The sequence below is a fragment of the Lethenteron reissneri genome, chromosome 68 (assembly GCF_015708825.2).
Source record: "Lethenteron reissneri isolate LAM-NWPU_2019-01 chromosome 68, ASM1570882v1, whole genome shotgun sequence".
Lineage (NCBI taxonomy): Eukaryota > Metazoa > Chordata > Hyperoartia > Petromyzontiformes > Petromyzontidae > Lethenteron > Lethenteron reissneri.
In genome coordinates, this window is record NC_083846.1 from 2,750,125 (window position 1) to 2,766,806 (window position 16,682).

At 55.1% G+C, this 16,682-nt stretch overlaps 1 protein-coding gene across 1 annotated transcript in view; it reads left to right on the forward strand.

Moving 5' to 3' along the window:
* Nucleotides 1–1,721: 1,721 nt before the first annotated feature.
* LOC133360305 (caldesmon-like) overlaps nucleotides 1,722–16,682 on the forward strand; it is a 33,702-nt gene continuing 18,741 nt past the window's right edge. The window contains exons 1-5 of the mRNA XM_061578950.1: nucleotides 1,722–2,170; nucleotides 7,004–7,811; nucleotides 10,460–10,731; nucleotides 11,394–11,592; nucleotides 14,465–14,509. Of these exons, the coding sequence (XP_061434934.1) occupies nucleotides 1,722–2,170; nucleotides 7,004–7,811; nucleotides 10,460–10,731; nucleotides 11,394–11,592; nucleotides 14,465–14,509 (1,773 nt within the window). The remainder of the gene's footprint in view (nucleotides 2,171–7,003; nucleotides 7,812–10,459; nucleotides 10,732–11,393; nucleotides 11,593–14,464; nucleotides 14,510–16,682) is intronic.

Below are 16,682 nucleotides of genomic sequence, written 5' to 3' on the forward strand. Positions count from 1 at the left end.
ATATCCTAGCTACGCCACTGGCTCGACTGCGGTGGCTGCGCCGCTTGGGGAGGGCGCATCGTGGCCGTGTGCGAGACACGTTTCTTCGACAGGGATGCGAAGCAGCAACTCCAATTTCAACGTGCAAGCAGAGGTCGCAACCGGGTACCCGATACCCATACCCGATACCCGGCTACCCGTACCCGGCCGAATACGGGTACCCGTTTGCGACCCTGGTGCGGCCGGGTACGGGTACGGGTAGGCCGTGAGTCACTGGTGAGTCACCGTTTGTCACTCATTTCCCAACGTCTTGTCTCTTATCACAATTCAAGTTATTTGAATCAACCCACCCGCGCCTGCAACATGGCTTCATCCCAGAGGTCGCAATCGGGTACCCGTACCCTACCCGATACCCGGCCGGGTACGGGTAGCCGGGTATCGGGTAGGGTACGGGTACGGGTACCCGATTGCGACCCTGGTGCGGCCGGGGCACGGGTAAGGAATCAAAACCCGTTTGCGACCTCTGCCAGTGTAGTAAGTTCGAGGAGACGATGTCGAAGTTGAGACACACTGTTTATTAACTCCGGGACAGGCACAATAGTTGAAGGGGTATCGGCCCCTTCACCCGTACTATGGGAAACCCACCCTAGTCCTAAGCCCTCTGTCCTGTCCCCCAGTCCTCCTCTACTGGGCTACGGGAGGCTGACTGATCTGGCCCTGGCAAGCACAGATCTCGGCACCAGCTAACCAGCCTTGCCCTGATAAGGGCAGCGGTCTGGAAGCTCTTGGGCCGCGCCACTGGCTTACCCGGCTCGGCCCTTATAAGGACGGCGAGACCGGGGAGTCCCAGGGCCTAATCTCCGAGTCTTGGATCTTCACTGGTCAGCTTCGTGTCGAACTGAACTCGAGCTCTTTGGGTCTCCACCTTTTATAGGGATCGCCTCCGAGGGCTGGGGGCGTGGGCAATAACTGATGCGGACGTCGGTGTGACCACCCGTGTATGTGAGTGCCGACAGTCCTGTGTTTGTTGTCCGCCGTTTCTCCCGTAATAACCCCTACACATGCAAGTGGTCAAGCCCAGAACAGCAGCAGCAGCGGCAGAGTGCATCACACTCCTGTCAACCCACACGGTTTAACCCCTTATTCTTGTGCAGGGAAATTGAGTTTTCGGGTCCATACGGCGTAAAGCCGTTTCAATACGGGCAGCATTTTTGTTTTGGTCTATTTGTTTGTGTTTCTCCCCCCTTGTGATGGGACTTTGTAGGATGAACGTTGAGATTTACAAGGGGCACGGTGGCGCGTCGGGGTGGGTGGCGCAGCGCCACCTCGGGCGGATGAGAGGCAGTCGAAGGAGACCTCGGATGTAGTTCTATGTTCTATGACGGCATCTTCCAGACGCCATCAACACTTCTTGACACCCTCCCCCCACCCCCCCGGGGGGTTGGATGCGGCTGCTTTCCGTGACTTTTTGTTCCTTCCCCTCCTCCTCGTATGCCAGCGTGACCCCGACGACAGCACAGTTGGAATCGTGCGATGTTAGATAAAGGTTTTACCGGCTGGCTGGATGGCCGGCCGCCCGCCTGGCTGGCAAGTGCGTGGTGGTGACGTCACCGCCGAGGTGCCGTCATCGGCATCCCATGAGCGTTGCTGACGTCACCCCCTCGCCCCCCCCCCCTCCTCAACCCCCCCTCCCACGCTCCAGCCCGGCAGTTGCGAGTATCATTTCAATAAATGAAAAAACAATGATCAGAGGTGGTTCTCATCGATATCGCCCTCTCTCCTTGTGCTGCTGCCCTCTGCTGCCCATCTGTTTCCTCTTCTGCTGCCCCCTCTCTACTGCTGCCCTTCTCTACTGCTGCCCCCTCTCTCTCTCTACCGCTGCCTCCCCCTCTACTGCTGCCTCCTCTCTACTGCTGCCCCCCCCCCTCTACCGCTGCCCCCTCCTACTGCTGCCCCGCTGCCCCCACAGGCTGACCGCCCAGCGCACGGTGGAGGACGAGGAGGAGGTAGCGCGGGAGCGGCGGCGTCGCGAGCGGGAGGAGCGATCCCGCTCCAGGCGGGACGGCGACGACGCCGACGACTCGGGGGGAGGAGAATGTGGAAGAGGAGGAGGTGGAGGCAGCTACAGCGTCGATGGCGGCGGAGGTCACGGGGCAGCAGCCGTCACTGTGGAGGTGGCGTCGCGATCCAGGTCGGTGATCGATTCTCGTCGTCGCTCGACGGTTTTTTTTGTTGTTACCGCAGTTCAGGGGGCCTCAAGCCCTGGGGCCCGGGCATCTCTCTCCCCCCCCCCCCCTCTCGGTCGTGGGACTGGTAATGGCCACGTCGTCACCAGCCGCAGGATCCGTCACCGCCGAGATCGCAGGGTCCGCATTCACGACGAGCGTGAATTTTGCCGCCGCGGTGGCGAAGAGATGTTAGCTGCCTCGCCTGTTATGCAGGAGGTCGTTGGTTCGATCCCGACCCTGACGCCTCCTGCTGTATATTTGGAGTTTGCGTCTCTCGTCATCATCACCGCGGTGGCTAGGAGATGTTGACTACCTCGCCTGGTATGCAGGAGGTCGTTGGTTCGATCCCGACCCTGACGCCTGCTGCTGTATATTTGGAATTTGCGTCTCTCATCATCATCACCGCTGTGGCTAGGAGATGTTAGCTGCCTCGCCCGGTACGCAGGAGGTCGTTGGTTCGATCCCGACCCTGACGCCTGCTGCTGTATGCTTGGAAGTTTGCGTGTCTCACGCTCTCTCTGTCTCTCTCTCTCCCCGTGGTCACGTGGATTTTTCTCCGGGTCCTCCGGTTTTGCTAACACGAGACCCATACACTGACGCTGGGCCCGTAGACTAATTATGGAATAATGCTGGATCCGTAGACTAATCATGGACCCACGAACTAACACCGACTCGCCATTCCGCGGGGGTCGCAGCTCCGATGCCCCGTGCCCCCCCCCACCGAGCTGCCCCCTCCCCTGCCCCCCCCCCCTGCCCCCCCCCCCTTGCCCCCCCCTGCCGTGAATGTTACTCCCAAACCCCTTTGTGAAGAATCCGCTGCACCACAACAAAGCCACGCTTTGTACTGTACACTGTACACGGTAATTGAAAACCTCGGCAAGGTCCAAAGCTTGGCCCTGGGACCAGGAACAAAAAAAACCAACCAACCTCCAACCTCCGCCCCCCACCCACACCAACCCGTAGATGGGATTCCGTTTGAGTTACTCATTAAGGATGACGCGGGATAACGTTGTTCGTGTTTCGTGCGTTTGTCTTTATAGGGACTCGCCGACAGGTCTGTTCAGTTCTAGATTTGAAGCTTTCGTGACTGCAAGGATTCATTTTCTTAGTTTTTTTCGGTAAAGTCACGTAGGTAAAAAATTTAAATTAATAAAAGTAAAATAAAAATAAAAATCCTCACTTGATACAGCTATCGTGCTGTGACGGTTCCACCTGAAGACGGAAGCTTGTGTTGCCACCGAAACGTCGTGATTTTTATTTTATTTTATTTTACTTTTATTAATTTTAATTTTTTACCTACGTGACTTTACCGAAAAAACCTAAGAATAAGGTCTGTTCAGGCCATGGGGGGTGAGGGGGGTCTTTGTTTGTCTTCATGGGGAGCGGTGGTGCAGCGGTTAGCACGCGGCGCTACGAACCCGGCGGCCTGAGTTAGATTCCCGCTCGCGGCCAACACCCGTTATGGATTATCTGAACCGGTCCTGGGCCCCTCCCTCTAGGTCAACTCAGTCTCAAATGAGTACCTGGGTTGCCGTGTGTAAACGTCGCCACTGGGCAGACAAAGGCGGCCGGGCGTGGTGCTGGCCACCCACCCCCTCGTGCGCCACCGTGCCGGCCTTCATAGGGTGCTGCCGCTCGCTAACAGCACTTGCCCCGACAGTCTGTTACAGGCTACACGGGGGAGCTTTGTCATCTCAGCCAGCCCACCCATGGCACCGGGGTCTGTCCCGAGACCTCCCGTCAGCGAGCCTTTGACACTTCACGTGATAGGCTCAAAGTGCACCTGGCCTGGCACTTAGTGACGAACGGCGGCTGTATTTGAATTGATGTTCATCTTTGTAGGGGGGGGGAGGGGTGGCCCAGCGGTTAGCGTTTTGCGCTGCAAACCCGGCGACCCGAGTTCGATTCCTGCTTGTGGCCAACACCGGTGACGATTATCTCAACCGGTCCTGGGCCTCCCCTAGGTCGACTCGGCCTCAAATGTGTACCATTCATAGGTGCTCGCTAACAGCACTCGCCCCAAAAGTCTGAGTGTGAGCGTGAGTGTGAGCGTGAGTGTGAGCGCGCGTGAGTGTGAGCGCGCGTGAGTGTGAGCGCGCGTGAGCGTGTGTGAACATGCGTGAGTGTGAGTGTGAGCGCGCGAGTGAGTGAGCGCGTGAGTGAGCGCGTGAGTGAGCGCGTGAGTGAGCGCGTGAGTGAGCGCGTGAGTGAGCGCGTGAGTGAGCGCGTGAGTGAGCGCGTGAGTGAGCGCGTGAGTGAGCGCGTGAGTGTGCGCGCGAGTGTGAGCGCGAGTGTGAGCGTGAGTGTGAGCGTGAGTGAGTGTGAGCGTGTGTGTGAGTATGCGTGAGTGTGAGCGTGTGTGTGAGCATGCGTGAGTGTGAGTGTGAGCGTTGCCACAACGACCAAAAAAGCCCTCCGCAGCCCAAACTTTCGCAAATTAAATTTACGAGCGGCGAGGGACGCCGTTCGTTTCCTGTGCAGAATAACCCGGGAACTTCACTCCCCCCCCACCCCTCCTCCCCTGATTTATCTATCACCATCAGCACTGCTGGATGACGGCTTCCCCGAAAATATTTTTGTCATCCCGGGTAAGGCCCAATGAGCTGTGTAGTTTTTTTTTTCAGAAGCGACCTGGCCTCCAAAGATAGCTCAACAAAGTGGCTTATCATCGTGTGGAAATGTATAGCAGCCAAATACTCAAAACGCACCTTTTTATTCTGAATGCGGAGGGGAAAACTGAAGGACCCAGAGAAAAATCCACGCGACTATGGGGAGAACACGCAGACTCCAAATATACAGCAGCAGGCGTCAGGGTTGGGATCGAACTCACGACCTCCTGTACACCAGGCGAGGTAGTTAACATCTACTAGCCATCTTCTTGGTTCTTTCGGTAAAGTCACGTAGAATGGAAATAATAAAATAATAAAAATATAACATAATAAAATAATTCTCACGACGTTTCGGCCACAACGCAAGCAGCCGTCCTCAGGTGAAGAACAGGTCTGTCAGAAAGGCCGAAACCTGAGGACGGCTGCTTGCGTTGTGGCCGAAACGTCGTGAGAATTATTTTATTATGTTTTATTTTTATTATTTTATTATTTCCATTCTACGTGACTTTACCGAAAGAACCAAGAAGATAAATCCCTGCAGTCACGAAAGCTTTAAATTGAAATCTACTAGCCACTGTGATGATGATGTGAGACGCAAACTCCAAATGGTTCGATGCCCGGAGCGGGCGCCATTTCTGAGTGGGCTCTTCGTGATCTCCCGCTGTTTTCCGCAGAGTGTGAGCGATGGCAGAGCTGCGTTGATGTCATGCCTCTACCACCGTCCCCCTGTCACCGCACCCACGCTCCACCCTGGTGGTGGATTCCGTGCAAAATGCACGGGCAGTGCTAGTATATTCCTAAATAAACACATTTTTACCGAAAGTTTTATTCTAATTGTTGCTGGCTTATAGCAGTGTTTCACATGGATACAAAGATGATTTTCATTATTATTCATCTCAATTCTAATACGCCCTTGAAATGCCGCGGTTGAAATTCCACGTTTGAAATGCCGTGATTGAAATTCCATGGGTAAAATAGCATGGTTGAAATTCCAAGGGTAAAATGCCACTGCTGAAATGCCACGGTTGAACTGCCACTGTTGAAATGCCACAGGTAAAAGTACCACGGTTGAAATGCCACAGGTAAAATGCCACAGGTAAAATGCCATGCTTGAAATGCCACTAGAAATGCCACTGTAGAAATGCCACGGTTGAAATGCCATGGGTAAAATGCCACGGTTGAAATGCCACGGTTAAAATGCCACGGTTAAAATGCCACGGTTAAAATGCCACGGTTAAAATGCCACGGTTAAAATGCCACAGTTAAAATGCCACGGTTAAAATGCCACGGGTAAAATGCCACGGTTGAAATGCCACGGGTAAAATGCCACGGGTAAAATGCCACGGTTAAAATGCCACGGTTAAAATGCCACGGTTAAAATGCCACGGTTAAAATGCCACGGTTAAAATGCCACGGTTAAAATGCCACGGTTAAAATGCCACGGGTAAAATGCCACGGTTGAAATGCCACGGGTAAAATGCCACGGGTAAAATGCCACGGTTAAAATGCCACGGTTAAAATGCCACGGTTAAAATGCCACGGTTAAAATGCCACGGTTAAAATGCCACGGTTAAAATGCCACGGTTAAAATGCCACGGTTAAAATGCCACGGGTAAAATGCCACGGTTGAAATGCCACGGGTAAAATGCCACGGGTAAAATGCCACGGTTAAAATGCCATGGTTAAAATGCCACGGTTAAAATGCCACGGTTAAAATGCCACGGTTAAAATGCCACGGTTAAAATGCCACGGTTAAAATGCCACGGGTAAAATGCCACGGTTGAAATGCCACGGGTAAAATGCCACGGGTAAAATGCCACGGTTAAAATGCCACGGTTAAAATGCCACGGTTAAAATGCCACAGGTTAAAATGCCACGGTTAAAATGCCACGGTTAAAATGCCACGGTTAAAATGCCACGGTTAAAATGCCACGGTTAAAATGCCATGGTTAAAATGCCACGGTTAAAATGCCACGGTTAAAATGCCACGGTTAAAATGCCACGGTTAAAATGCCACGGTTAAAATGCCACGGTTAAAATGCCACGGTTAAAATGCCATGGTTAAAATGCCACGGTTAAAATGCCACAGTTAAATGCCACTGTTGAAATGCCACGGGTTGAGGGTCCCTGCCAACGACCAGATGCTTCTCTACAACCTCAACCGCTGTCCCTCTCGCATCGTTCCAGATCCCAGGCCGTGAAGCCTTCGACTCCGATCGCTGCCGGGGTCAAAGGGCGGAACACCGATGAAGACGACGACGACGACGAGGGCTTCTCCGAGCGCAGGCGGCGCGAGCGTGAGACGCGCGACGACGGCGCCGGCGAAGATGTGGCGCCGGCGGGAGGAGCCACCTCCCCCACCTCTTCCACCTCGACGTCGGGCGCCACCCGGGCCGTGGGGCAGCGCGAAGAGCGGAAGAAGGAGGAGCGGGAGAGGGAGGAGAAGGAGGAGAAGGAGGAGGCAGAGAGGAAGAAGAGGAGGGAGAGGGAGAGGAAGGAGAGGGAGGAGCGGGAGAGGGAGGAGCGGGAGAAGGAGGAGGTGGAGAGAAAGAAGCAGAAGGAGAGAAAGGAGAGGGAGGAGAGGGAGGAGCGGGAGAGGGAGGAGAAGGAGGAGGCGGAGAGAAAGAAGAAAAAGGAGAGGAAGCAGAGGGAGAGGGAAGAGCGGGAGAAGGAGGAGGAGAAGGCGGAGGCAGAGAGAAAGAAGCAGAAAGAGAGGAAGGAGAGGGAGGAGAGGGAGGAGCGGGAGAGGGAGGAGAAGGAGGAGGCGGAGAGAAAGAAGCAGAAGGAGAGGGAGCAGAGGGAGAGGGAAGAGCGGGAGAAGGAGGAGAAGGAGGAGGAGGCGGAGGGGAAGAAGCGGAAGGAGAGGAAGGAGTGGGGGGACGATGCCGAGCACGAGAAGGCCGAGGAGTGGAAAGGGAGAGGGGCCGGTGTGGAGAAGTTCTCGGTGGGCGACGAAGGCCGAGATGACAAGTTGACAGCCGCAGGTGACTTGCCGGTGAGATGCGACCTGTTTTTTTTTACGACACATTTCGTAAATTACCGTTTGGTTCTGTCGGTAAAGTCACGTGGGTAGAAAAACTTCTCTCCCACCCCCCCCCAGCCGCAGCCGCCCCTCCCCCTTCGAGTCGTTTGACTTTTTCCAGGAACCGCGGCTCGTGGAGGTAATGGGGTGGGGGGGGGTGATGGTGGTGGGGGGTTGGGGGGAGAGAGGTGGGGGGGCTTGTTCTGTCTGCGTGTCCTCTGTCCTCCTGTCTGACCGCGCGTGTGCGTGTGTGCGTGTGCGTGCGTGCGTGCGGCGTTGTCCCGCGGTGTTTGAACAGGTGCAGTCTAAACTTCTCCAGTTCATTGTACCCTGGCTGCATTTGCGCACGCACGCTCGCTCGCTCGCTCGCTCGCACACACGGACTCACACTCGCTCGCACACACGGACTCACACTCGCTCGCACACACGGACTCACACTCGCTCGCACACATGGACTCGCGCGCGCGCTCAAACGCACGCACGGACACTCATGCGCACGCACGGACACTCACACAACGACAACGAGAGCCGCCATTGGCCCGTGAGTGGCGGTGATGGTCACCACGGTGCTTGTGCCAGGCCTGGTGCACTCAGAGGCGATGTGAAGTGTCCAAGGCTCGCCAACAAGAGGTCACTCACGGGACAGACCCATGGGTTGGCTGAGATAATAACAATAATTTTGTTTGACTAGCGCCATGCATGCAATTGCATCCCGCAATGGTGCACATCAATTACCCAGTTCCGTACACAAACAATAAAAAAACTGAAAGATGCACCACCTATGCCCCCTACTGTGCCAACTCGCTGTTTTAGCTGCCCAGCGCTCCGCTCGTTGTTGTGAGCGTCGCTCCTCCGCCCTCCGTTGTTGTTGGAGGGTCGACTGCCTCCAACCGCCCAGTAGCAGCGTCCTTCACGAACCTCCTCCATAGAGGCCGATCTTGACACCGCTGGTACCAGTCAGCGGCTGTGTTGGCATCCTCCACAACCGCATCTGTCCATCTCTTCTCCAGCCCGCGCCGCACCCGTTTAGCTCAGGCTATCCGGCCAAACAGAAGCTGCTTTGGGCATGCCGTGGCTGGGCATGCGGGCTACATGACTCAGCCGCATAGCTTGCACGCAGCGTTACGCAGCAGATGAAAAGATAAGGCCACTCGACTGACTCGGCGTGATACCTCGGCTGCAAAACCAGAGCTGGTCATGAGCACACTGCCCAAGCATGTAAACGTCTCCACTGTGTCCGCAACTGCCCCATCACTCACGTGCAGCCGAGGGAGCGGAACATCTGATGACGTAAAATACCCAGGCAGGTGCTTTGATTCTGTGGGGCTGATGGTAAGGCCCCATCTTCTTGGTTCTTTCGGTAAAGTCACGTAGAAGGGAAGTAATAAAATAATAAAAATAAAACATAATAAAATAATTCTCACGACGTTTCGGCCACAACGCAAGCAGCCGTCCTCAGGTGAAGAATGAAACTGCTTGCATTGTGGCTGAAACGTCGTGAGAATTATTTTATTATGTTTTATTTTTATTATTTTATTACTTCCCTTCTACATGACTTTACCGAAAGAACCAAGAAGATGAATCCCTGCAGTCACGAAAGCTTTACATCGAAAAGGCCCCATCTGTTGGTAGCATGTTCCAGGTTCAGCAGAGCGTCCGCACACAAAATACGTGCAAAGACAAAGCTCCCCCGTATAGCCTCAACATACTGTTGGGGCTAAGTGCTGTTAGCAAGCACCTATGAAGGCCGGCACGGCACACGAGGGAGCGGGTGGCCAGCACCACGCCCGGCCGCCTTTGTCTCCCCAGTGGCGATGTTTACACACAGCACCAGGTACTCGTTTGAGGCCGAGTCGACCTAGGGGAGGACCAGGACCGGTTCAGATAATCGTCACCGGTGTTGGCCGTGAGCGGGAATCGAACCCGGGTCGCCGGGTTCGTATCGCAGCGTAGCGCTAACCGCTGCACCACCGCTCCCCTGGCTTTTCCTCGCGGACCTCTCCGGCGGCACACCTGAGCTCACCTGATCTCACCTTCGTCCGACCTCTGAACCAGCGCTCGATTTCAGCCGTAAACAGGTCCGGATCACCATTCCGGGAACGCTACTGGCACGTCCAGCCGCATTCCGTTTCATCCTCACGAGGCACGCTGTGTCCTCGGCAGGATTTATTGCAATGGTAGCGGGTACAGCGGTATGGTGGTGGTGGTGGTGGTAGTGCCTTACGCCGATATGATCCCTCGGGGACTCCAAGCCAGCCTGAGCAGCTTGTCAGAAAAATATCGAGTGAGAAATGAAGCTCTGCCTCACACCTGTACCTTGTTTCTACCCTGCCCACTGCCCCCTGCCCCTTGCCCTCTAACCCTTGCCCTCTGCCCCCTGCCCTCTGACCCTTGCCCTCTGCCCCTTGCCCTCTGCCCCTTGCCCTCTGCCCCGTGCCTTCTGTCCCCTACTCTCTGCCCCTTGCCCCCTGCCCTCTGCCCCCTGCCCTCTGCCCCTTGCCCTCTGCCCCTTGCCCTCTGCCCTGTGCCTCCGTTCCCTCCGCACCTTGCCCTGCGCCCCGCTTTCCCCCGCCTACACCCACCCCCCGACCCCCACCCTCTCGGCCGTCGTGATGTCACAGCGAGGAGGGACAGGGCAGCGGTCCGCGGGTCGCTTGGGCAGCAGCTCGGGGAGCGCGCGAGGAGGAGGAGGTAAAGGTGGCAGCAGCAGCAGCAGCGTCTCGCACGACGACACCAGCGGCGTGGAGCGGATGGAACGGGTGGAGCGGGTGGAGCGGACGGAGCGGACGGAGCGGACGGAGCGGACGGAGCGGACGGAGCGGACGGAGCGGACGGAGCGGGCGAGCGTGGCGAGCGTGACGCTGAGCCCTATCACGCCGGAGGGCGGCACCAGGTATGGTCGTCGGTGTCGCCCGCTCACCCCCCCCCCCCCCCACCTCCCTCCGCCGCCGTGAGCTCGTCTCCCACACTCGGGGGGAGTTTCACTCACCAGGCTCTGATCGACGCACAGGTTGGTGATGTGGGTGGGTGGATGGGTGAGTGGGTGGATGGGTGAGTGGGTTGGTGGGTGAGAGGATGGGTGAGTGGGTGGGTGAGTTGGTGGGTTGGTGGGTTGGTGAGTTGGCGAGTTGGCGAGTTGGTTAGTGGGTTGGTGAGTTGGTGGGTTGGTGAGTGGATTGGTCGGTTGATTGGTTGGTGAGTGGGTAGGGTGAGTGGGTTGATGGGTGAGAGGATGGGTGAGTGGGTGGGTGAGTTGGTGGGTTGGTGAGTTGGTGAGTTGGTTGGTGAGTTGGTGAGTGGGTTGGTGAGTTGGTGAGTGGATTGGTCGGTTGATTGGTTGGTGAGTGGGTAGGGTGAGTGGGTGGGTGAGTGGGTATGGTGGGGGGGTGGGTGGGCAGGCAGGCGGGTGGTTGGTGGGCGGGTGGCATGGATTGCGAAGTGGCTGTCACACGCGCGACTCAATGCCGTTCAACGCCGCGGCGCGCCCCGTCAATTCTCCTCTCAACCATTTTTGTTGCTGCTGCTGCTGCTGTTGCCATCTTCATCGCCGCCCAGCGTCTGGAGCCGGAGCTCCCTGAAGGCCGGAGCCTCCGAGCGCTCCGAGCGCTCCGAGGGGGCGGACAAGCCGAGCGCTCGCTCCGCCCGCCGCTCCGCGTCGTTCGACAACGAGGAGGAGGAGGAGGAGGAACCACCCGGCGGATTCGCCTCGCGGGGTCACGGGGTCACGCGCAGCTTCCGTACGCCCAGCCGCAAGGTGACGGAGTTTTCCCCGCGCCCTCGTGTTAGCTGGTTTTTATTTCAATTGCGTTTTTACGTTTTGTGTTGCATGCTCTTAGCAGGTAAGGATGCACTGAGCTACGTAGCTCTCGTTTTCAGAAGCGACTTGGCCATCGTAAATGGATAGCTCGACGCAAAGTGGCTCATCGTCGTCATCGTCGTCGTCGTCATCATCGTCGTCATCATCGTCATCATCGTCGTCGTCGTCGTCGTCATCATTGTCATCATCATCGTCGTCGTCATCATCGTCATCGTCATCATCATCGTCGTCGTCGTCGCGTGGAAATTTATCGTAGCAGCCGAATACTCTAAAACGCGTGAGGGGGAAAACCGGACGGACCCGGAGAAAAATCCACGTGACCACGGGAAGAGAGAGAGAGACGCAAACTCCAATTATACAGCGGGCGTCAGGGTCGGCATCGAACCCACGACCACCTGCATCCCAGGCGAGGTAGTCAACATCTCCTCGCCACCGTGATGATGATGAGAGAGAGAGAGAGACACGCAAACTCCAAATATACAGCAGCTGGCGTCAGGGTCGGGATCGAACCCACGACCACCTGCATCCCAGGCGAGGTAGTCAACATCTCCTCGCCACCGTGATGATGATGAGAGAGAGAGAGAGACACGCAAACTCCAAATATATAGCAGCAGGCGTCAGGGTCGGCATCGAACCCACGACCTCCTGCATACCAGGCGAGGTAGTCAACATCTCCTGGCCGCTGTGATGCCCATTTCCTCCTGCTTTCCCTACGCATCTCTTGGTACCTTCCGGGTCGCGCTTTGGTGTTCCTGCCCCCTTCCAGTTGCCTGCTGCCGCCTCCTGATTTGCCTTCGAATCTTTCTCGTTGCCTTCGGATGCCGGGGGGGGCGGGGGGGGGACATAAAGATCCTCCCTGGTGTGTGCGGAGGCTCCCCGAGGCAGGCGGAGATGTTCCGCTTCAGCTGAGTTCCTGCGCGCCTTAAACTCGTCGATCGGCCCGGAGCTTGATGGGAATTATCGTCGGAATCCATCTGACGAGTAGAGCTCCAGCTCCATCACTGGGGGTGACGAGCGGGAGCAAATCGAGCGGAAGGAACGAGAGACAGAGGGCGCAAACGAGACATGGTCGGAATGAGATGTGAAAAATTAACCCGTAAAAACAAAGTTTTTCACTATAAATCCTTTATATGCGTGGCGGCTAGAGTCCTCTCGTCCTCTGGCTTGAGATGGCTGCCACCTATGGGTCAGATGATTGCCTGCCACCATTAAGCAATTGGTAATTAAATATAATTTATTTTTTCCTAAAAAGTGTAAAATTTTGGAAAAAAATTTTCACGAAAATAAATTGTCACGCACAACGAGTCTGTGTGCAAATGTCAGCTCGATTGGATCACGGGAAGTGGGTTAAAAAACGACCGAAAGATTTGCACGGTCGTAAGCGCGCAAGCAAGTGAACTTAATATAAAGGATTTAAAAACTAAATTCTGTTTTCTTGAAGCGTGGCTCTAAGAGCCGGCACTGCCTGAGAGCCTGGGTTCGAGTCCGGGTTTGAAACCGCTGCCTGTAATTAAACCGGGTTCTCGATTGTAGCGAATTGATGGTATCAGCTTCTTGGTTCTTTCGGTAAAGTCATGTAGAATGGAAATAATAAAATAATAAAAATTAAACACAATAAAATACAATTCTCACGACGTTTCGGCCACAACGCAAGCAGCCATCCTCAGGTGAAGAACAGGTCTGTCGGAAAGACAGCGTCTGAATGAACACCACCAAGCTTGGCAGCGTATATTTAAACTGGGTTAGGGGAGGAAGGGCGCCTTGACAAAGATGAATCCCTGCAGTCACGAAAGCTTTAAATCGAAATGCTGGTATCAGCTCGGTCACCAGTGACCTGTATAGAACCCCATAGACTTACAAAGAGACTCAAAGACTTGCGTCGAAAACTGTAAACTCGAGACCTATACAGTCATGAAGACACCCATAGACTCACACAGAGGACCTATTTACCTGTATAAGGACCCCGTAGACTTACATAGACTGGGCTATGATTAAACCAGCTTGCCAAGGATTAGAAGGAAATCCGGGAAGTCGGAATGAAATCGAGAAAGTTTGGAATGAAATCCAGGAAGTTTGGAATGAAATCCAGGAATTTGGGAATGAAATCCAGGAAGTTTGGAATGAAATCCAGGAAGTTTGGAATGAAATCCAGGAATTTGGGAATGAAATCCAGGAAGTTTGGAATGAAATCCAGGAAGTTTGGAATGAAATCCAGGAAGTTTGGAATGAAATCCAGGAAGTTTGGGAATGAAATCCAGGAAGTTGGGAATGAAATCCAGGAAGTTGGGAATGAAATCCGGGAAGTTGGGAATGAAATCCAGGAAGTTTGGGAATGAAATCCGGGAAGTTGGGAATGAAATCCAGGAAGTTAGAAGGGCAGGGCAGAACTACGTCTTGAATGTGCATCGTCATCGTCATCATCATTATTATTCCCACAACTGTTCCCGCGAAGACTTGAAGAGATTAAATTTTTACCCCGGTACAGCTGCCGCAGCAGCAGCAGCAGCCAGCTGCCTTGCTCAACAAGCGGAAGTTCCCGGGAAAACCCAAGAACAGGTGGCAACCCGAGTGGTACCACCACCACCCCTGCCACACCCCCCCCCCCCCCCCCACGTTCCCCATCCTCTTATCTAACTGCACCCCCCCCCCCTCTGCTCTGTCGCTGTCTGAGCGTGTGGCTTGGGCCGGGTACAGCGACGTGATTGTCGCGCCAGGTGTAATCGGGTGGTTTTCTTTTGGTCGCTGTTTTGCCTCTCTCTCTCTTTCTCTCTCTCTCTCTCTGTGTGTGGCTATTCCTCTTCTCTCTCAGGGCACCGATCTTGAGGAGCTGGGAGAGCCCGAGGCTTTGGTGGCGGTGAGTTGAAATTCCCCCGTGGCGGTCTCTGGTTTTGACACCTTAATCCTGTCTGTTTGTCTGTGTGCGCGCGCACGTGCGTGGCTGCTCCATCTCCCGGCACAGCGTCTGGCTGCTAGTACTAACCCGCTCGGAACATTGGGGGGCACACGCCGGCTGCGTTTTTGTTGCAGCCTGCGGCTTGTTTCCCTGCTGCCGGGGGCGCTCCTTGCGGAGGCTCGCGGTCCGAGCCCCCGGGGGTTGGCGGGCTGGTTTTTTATTAAACTAAAATTGTAATATTTTACCAGGTAAGGCCCCACTGAGCAACGTAGCTCAATGCTGTCCATCACAAATGATAGCTCAACGCAGTGGGCTCATGAACATCGTCGTCGTCGTCGCGTGGAAATTGACGTCAGACAGATACTCTAAACGTCTATTGTAAACGCGGAGGCGAAAAAAAACCGGAGGACCCGGAGAAAATTCCACGTGACCATGGGGAGAGAGAGAGAGACACCGCAAACTCCAAATATTCAGTAGCAGGCGTCGGGGTGAGGATCGAACCCACGACCTCCTGCACACCAGGTGAGGTAGTTAACATCTCATAGCCAGATTTGAAGCTTTCGTGACTGCAAGGATTCATATTCTTAGGTGTTTTCGGTAAAGTCACGTAGGTAAAACATTAAAATTAATAAAAGTAAAATAAAATAAAAATCACGACGTTTCGGAGGCAACACAAGTCTCCGTCATCAGGTGGGACCGTCACAGCCAGATTTGCTGCATCAAGTGAGGCAGGGATTCAAGATGTAATCCCTTAAAAGCAAGTTGCCCCCCTCCCTCCCGATACGTTTCATTCATTGGCTACCACATTCTGATGAGCTCCCCCCCCCCTCTCCTCCCCCCTCAACTTGCTTTTAAGGGATTACATCTTGAATCATTGCCTCACTTGATGCAGCAAATCTGGCTGTGACGGTCCCACCTGATGACTGAGACTTGTGTTGCCTCCGAAACGTCGTGATTTTTATTTTATTTTACTTTTATTAATTTTAATGTTTTACCTACGTGACTTTACCGAAAACACCTAAGAATATCTCATAGCCACCGTGATGATGATGAGAGACGCAAACTCCAAATATACAGCAGCAGGCGTCAGGGTCGGGATTGAACCCGTGACCTCCTGTAGACCAGGCGAGGTAGTTAACATCTCGTAGCCACCACGGCGCCCCTCACCGCCCGCTTCACGGCGTCCGAATCCCAGCAAGTGCGGCGTGCGTTCTTGAAAACGGCCTTGCCCCGGGGGGGATGCGAAACGGAACGGCAGAGTGGAAGGGAAACCTGGTCTCGGGTCGTGTCCACCGTGTGTGTGCCCCCCATCGTTCCGACGTCTTTAACTCATTCCCACCCCCCACCCTCTCCCCCGCAACCCCCCCCCCCCCATGCCCCAACTAACTGCCCACGAGCGGGGGCTGCACCGCCGTCGAATCGCCGTTCGGTATTCCAGCTCTTACCTTGGCGATCGCGACGATCTCTTGCACCCCTTTTAAATGTGCGGGGTTGACCCGTTGACTACGCTGCTGCGGCCGCTAGAGGCCGCTATGTACATGCACATTCCTCTCTCCCGTGAAGCCCTCGCTCGCGCAGTTTGACCCCTGACCTCACTCGTGCAGTTTGACCCCTGACCTCGCTCGCGCAGTTTGACCCCTGACCTCGCTCGCAGTTTGACCCCTGACCTCGCACAGTTTGACCCCTGACCTCGCTCGCACAGTTTGACCCCTGATCTCGCTCTCGCAGTTTGACCCCTGACCTCGCTCTCGTGTAGTTTGACCCCTGACCTCGCTCTCGCAGTTTGACCCCTGGCCTTGCTCTCATAGTTTGACCCCTGACCTCGCTCTCGCAGTTTGACCCCTGACCTCGCTCTCGCAGTTTGACTTCTGACCTCGCTCTCGTGTAGTTTGACCCCTGACCTTGCATCGCTCCTCTGGCGGAGTTGCCGCACGTGTGTTAGAGTTGCGCGTGCATGCATGCCTGCATGCGTGAGCGTGCGATTATCCACCGACTCACGTCCCATGACATCGTCCAGCAAACCCGTCTAATGGAAGAACATCCTCCTTCCGGGTCTGCAGCCACAAACATATAAAAGTTGATCCTCGCACAGCGGTTAGATTTGCTCTCTGCGGAGAGAGACACGGAACTAGGG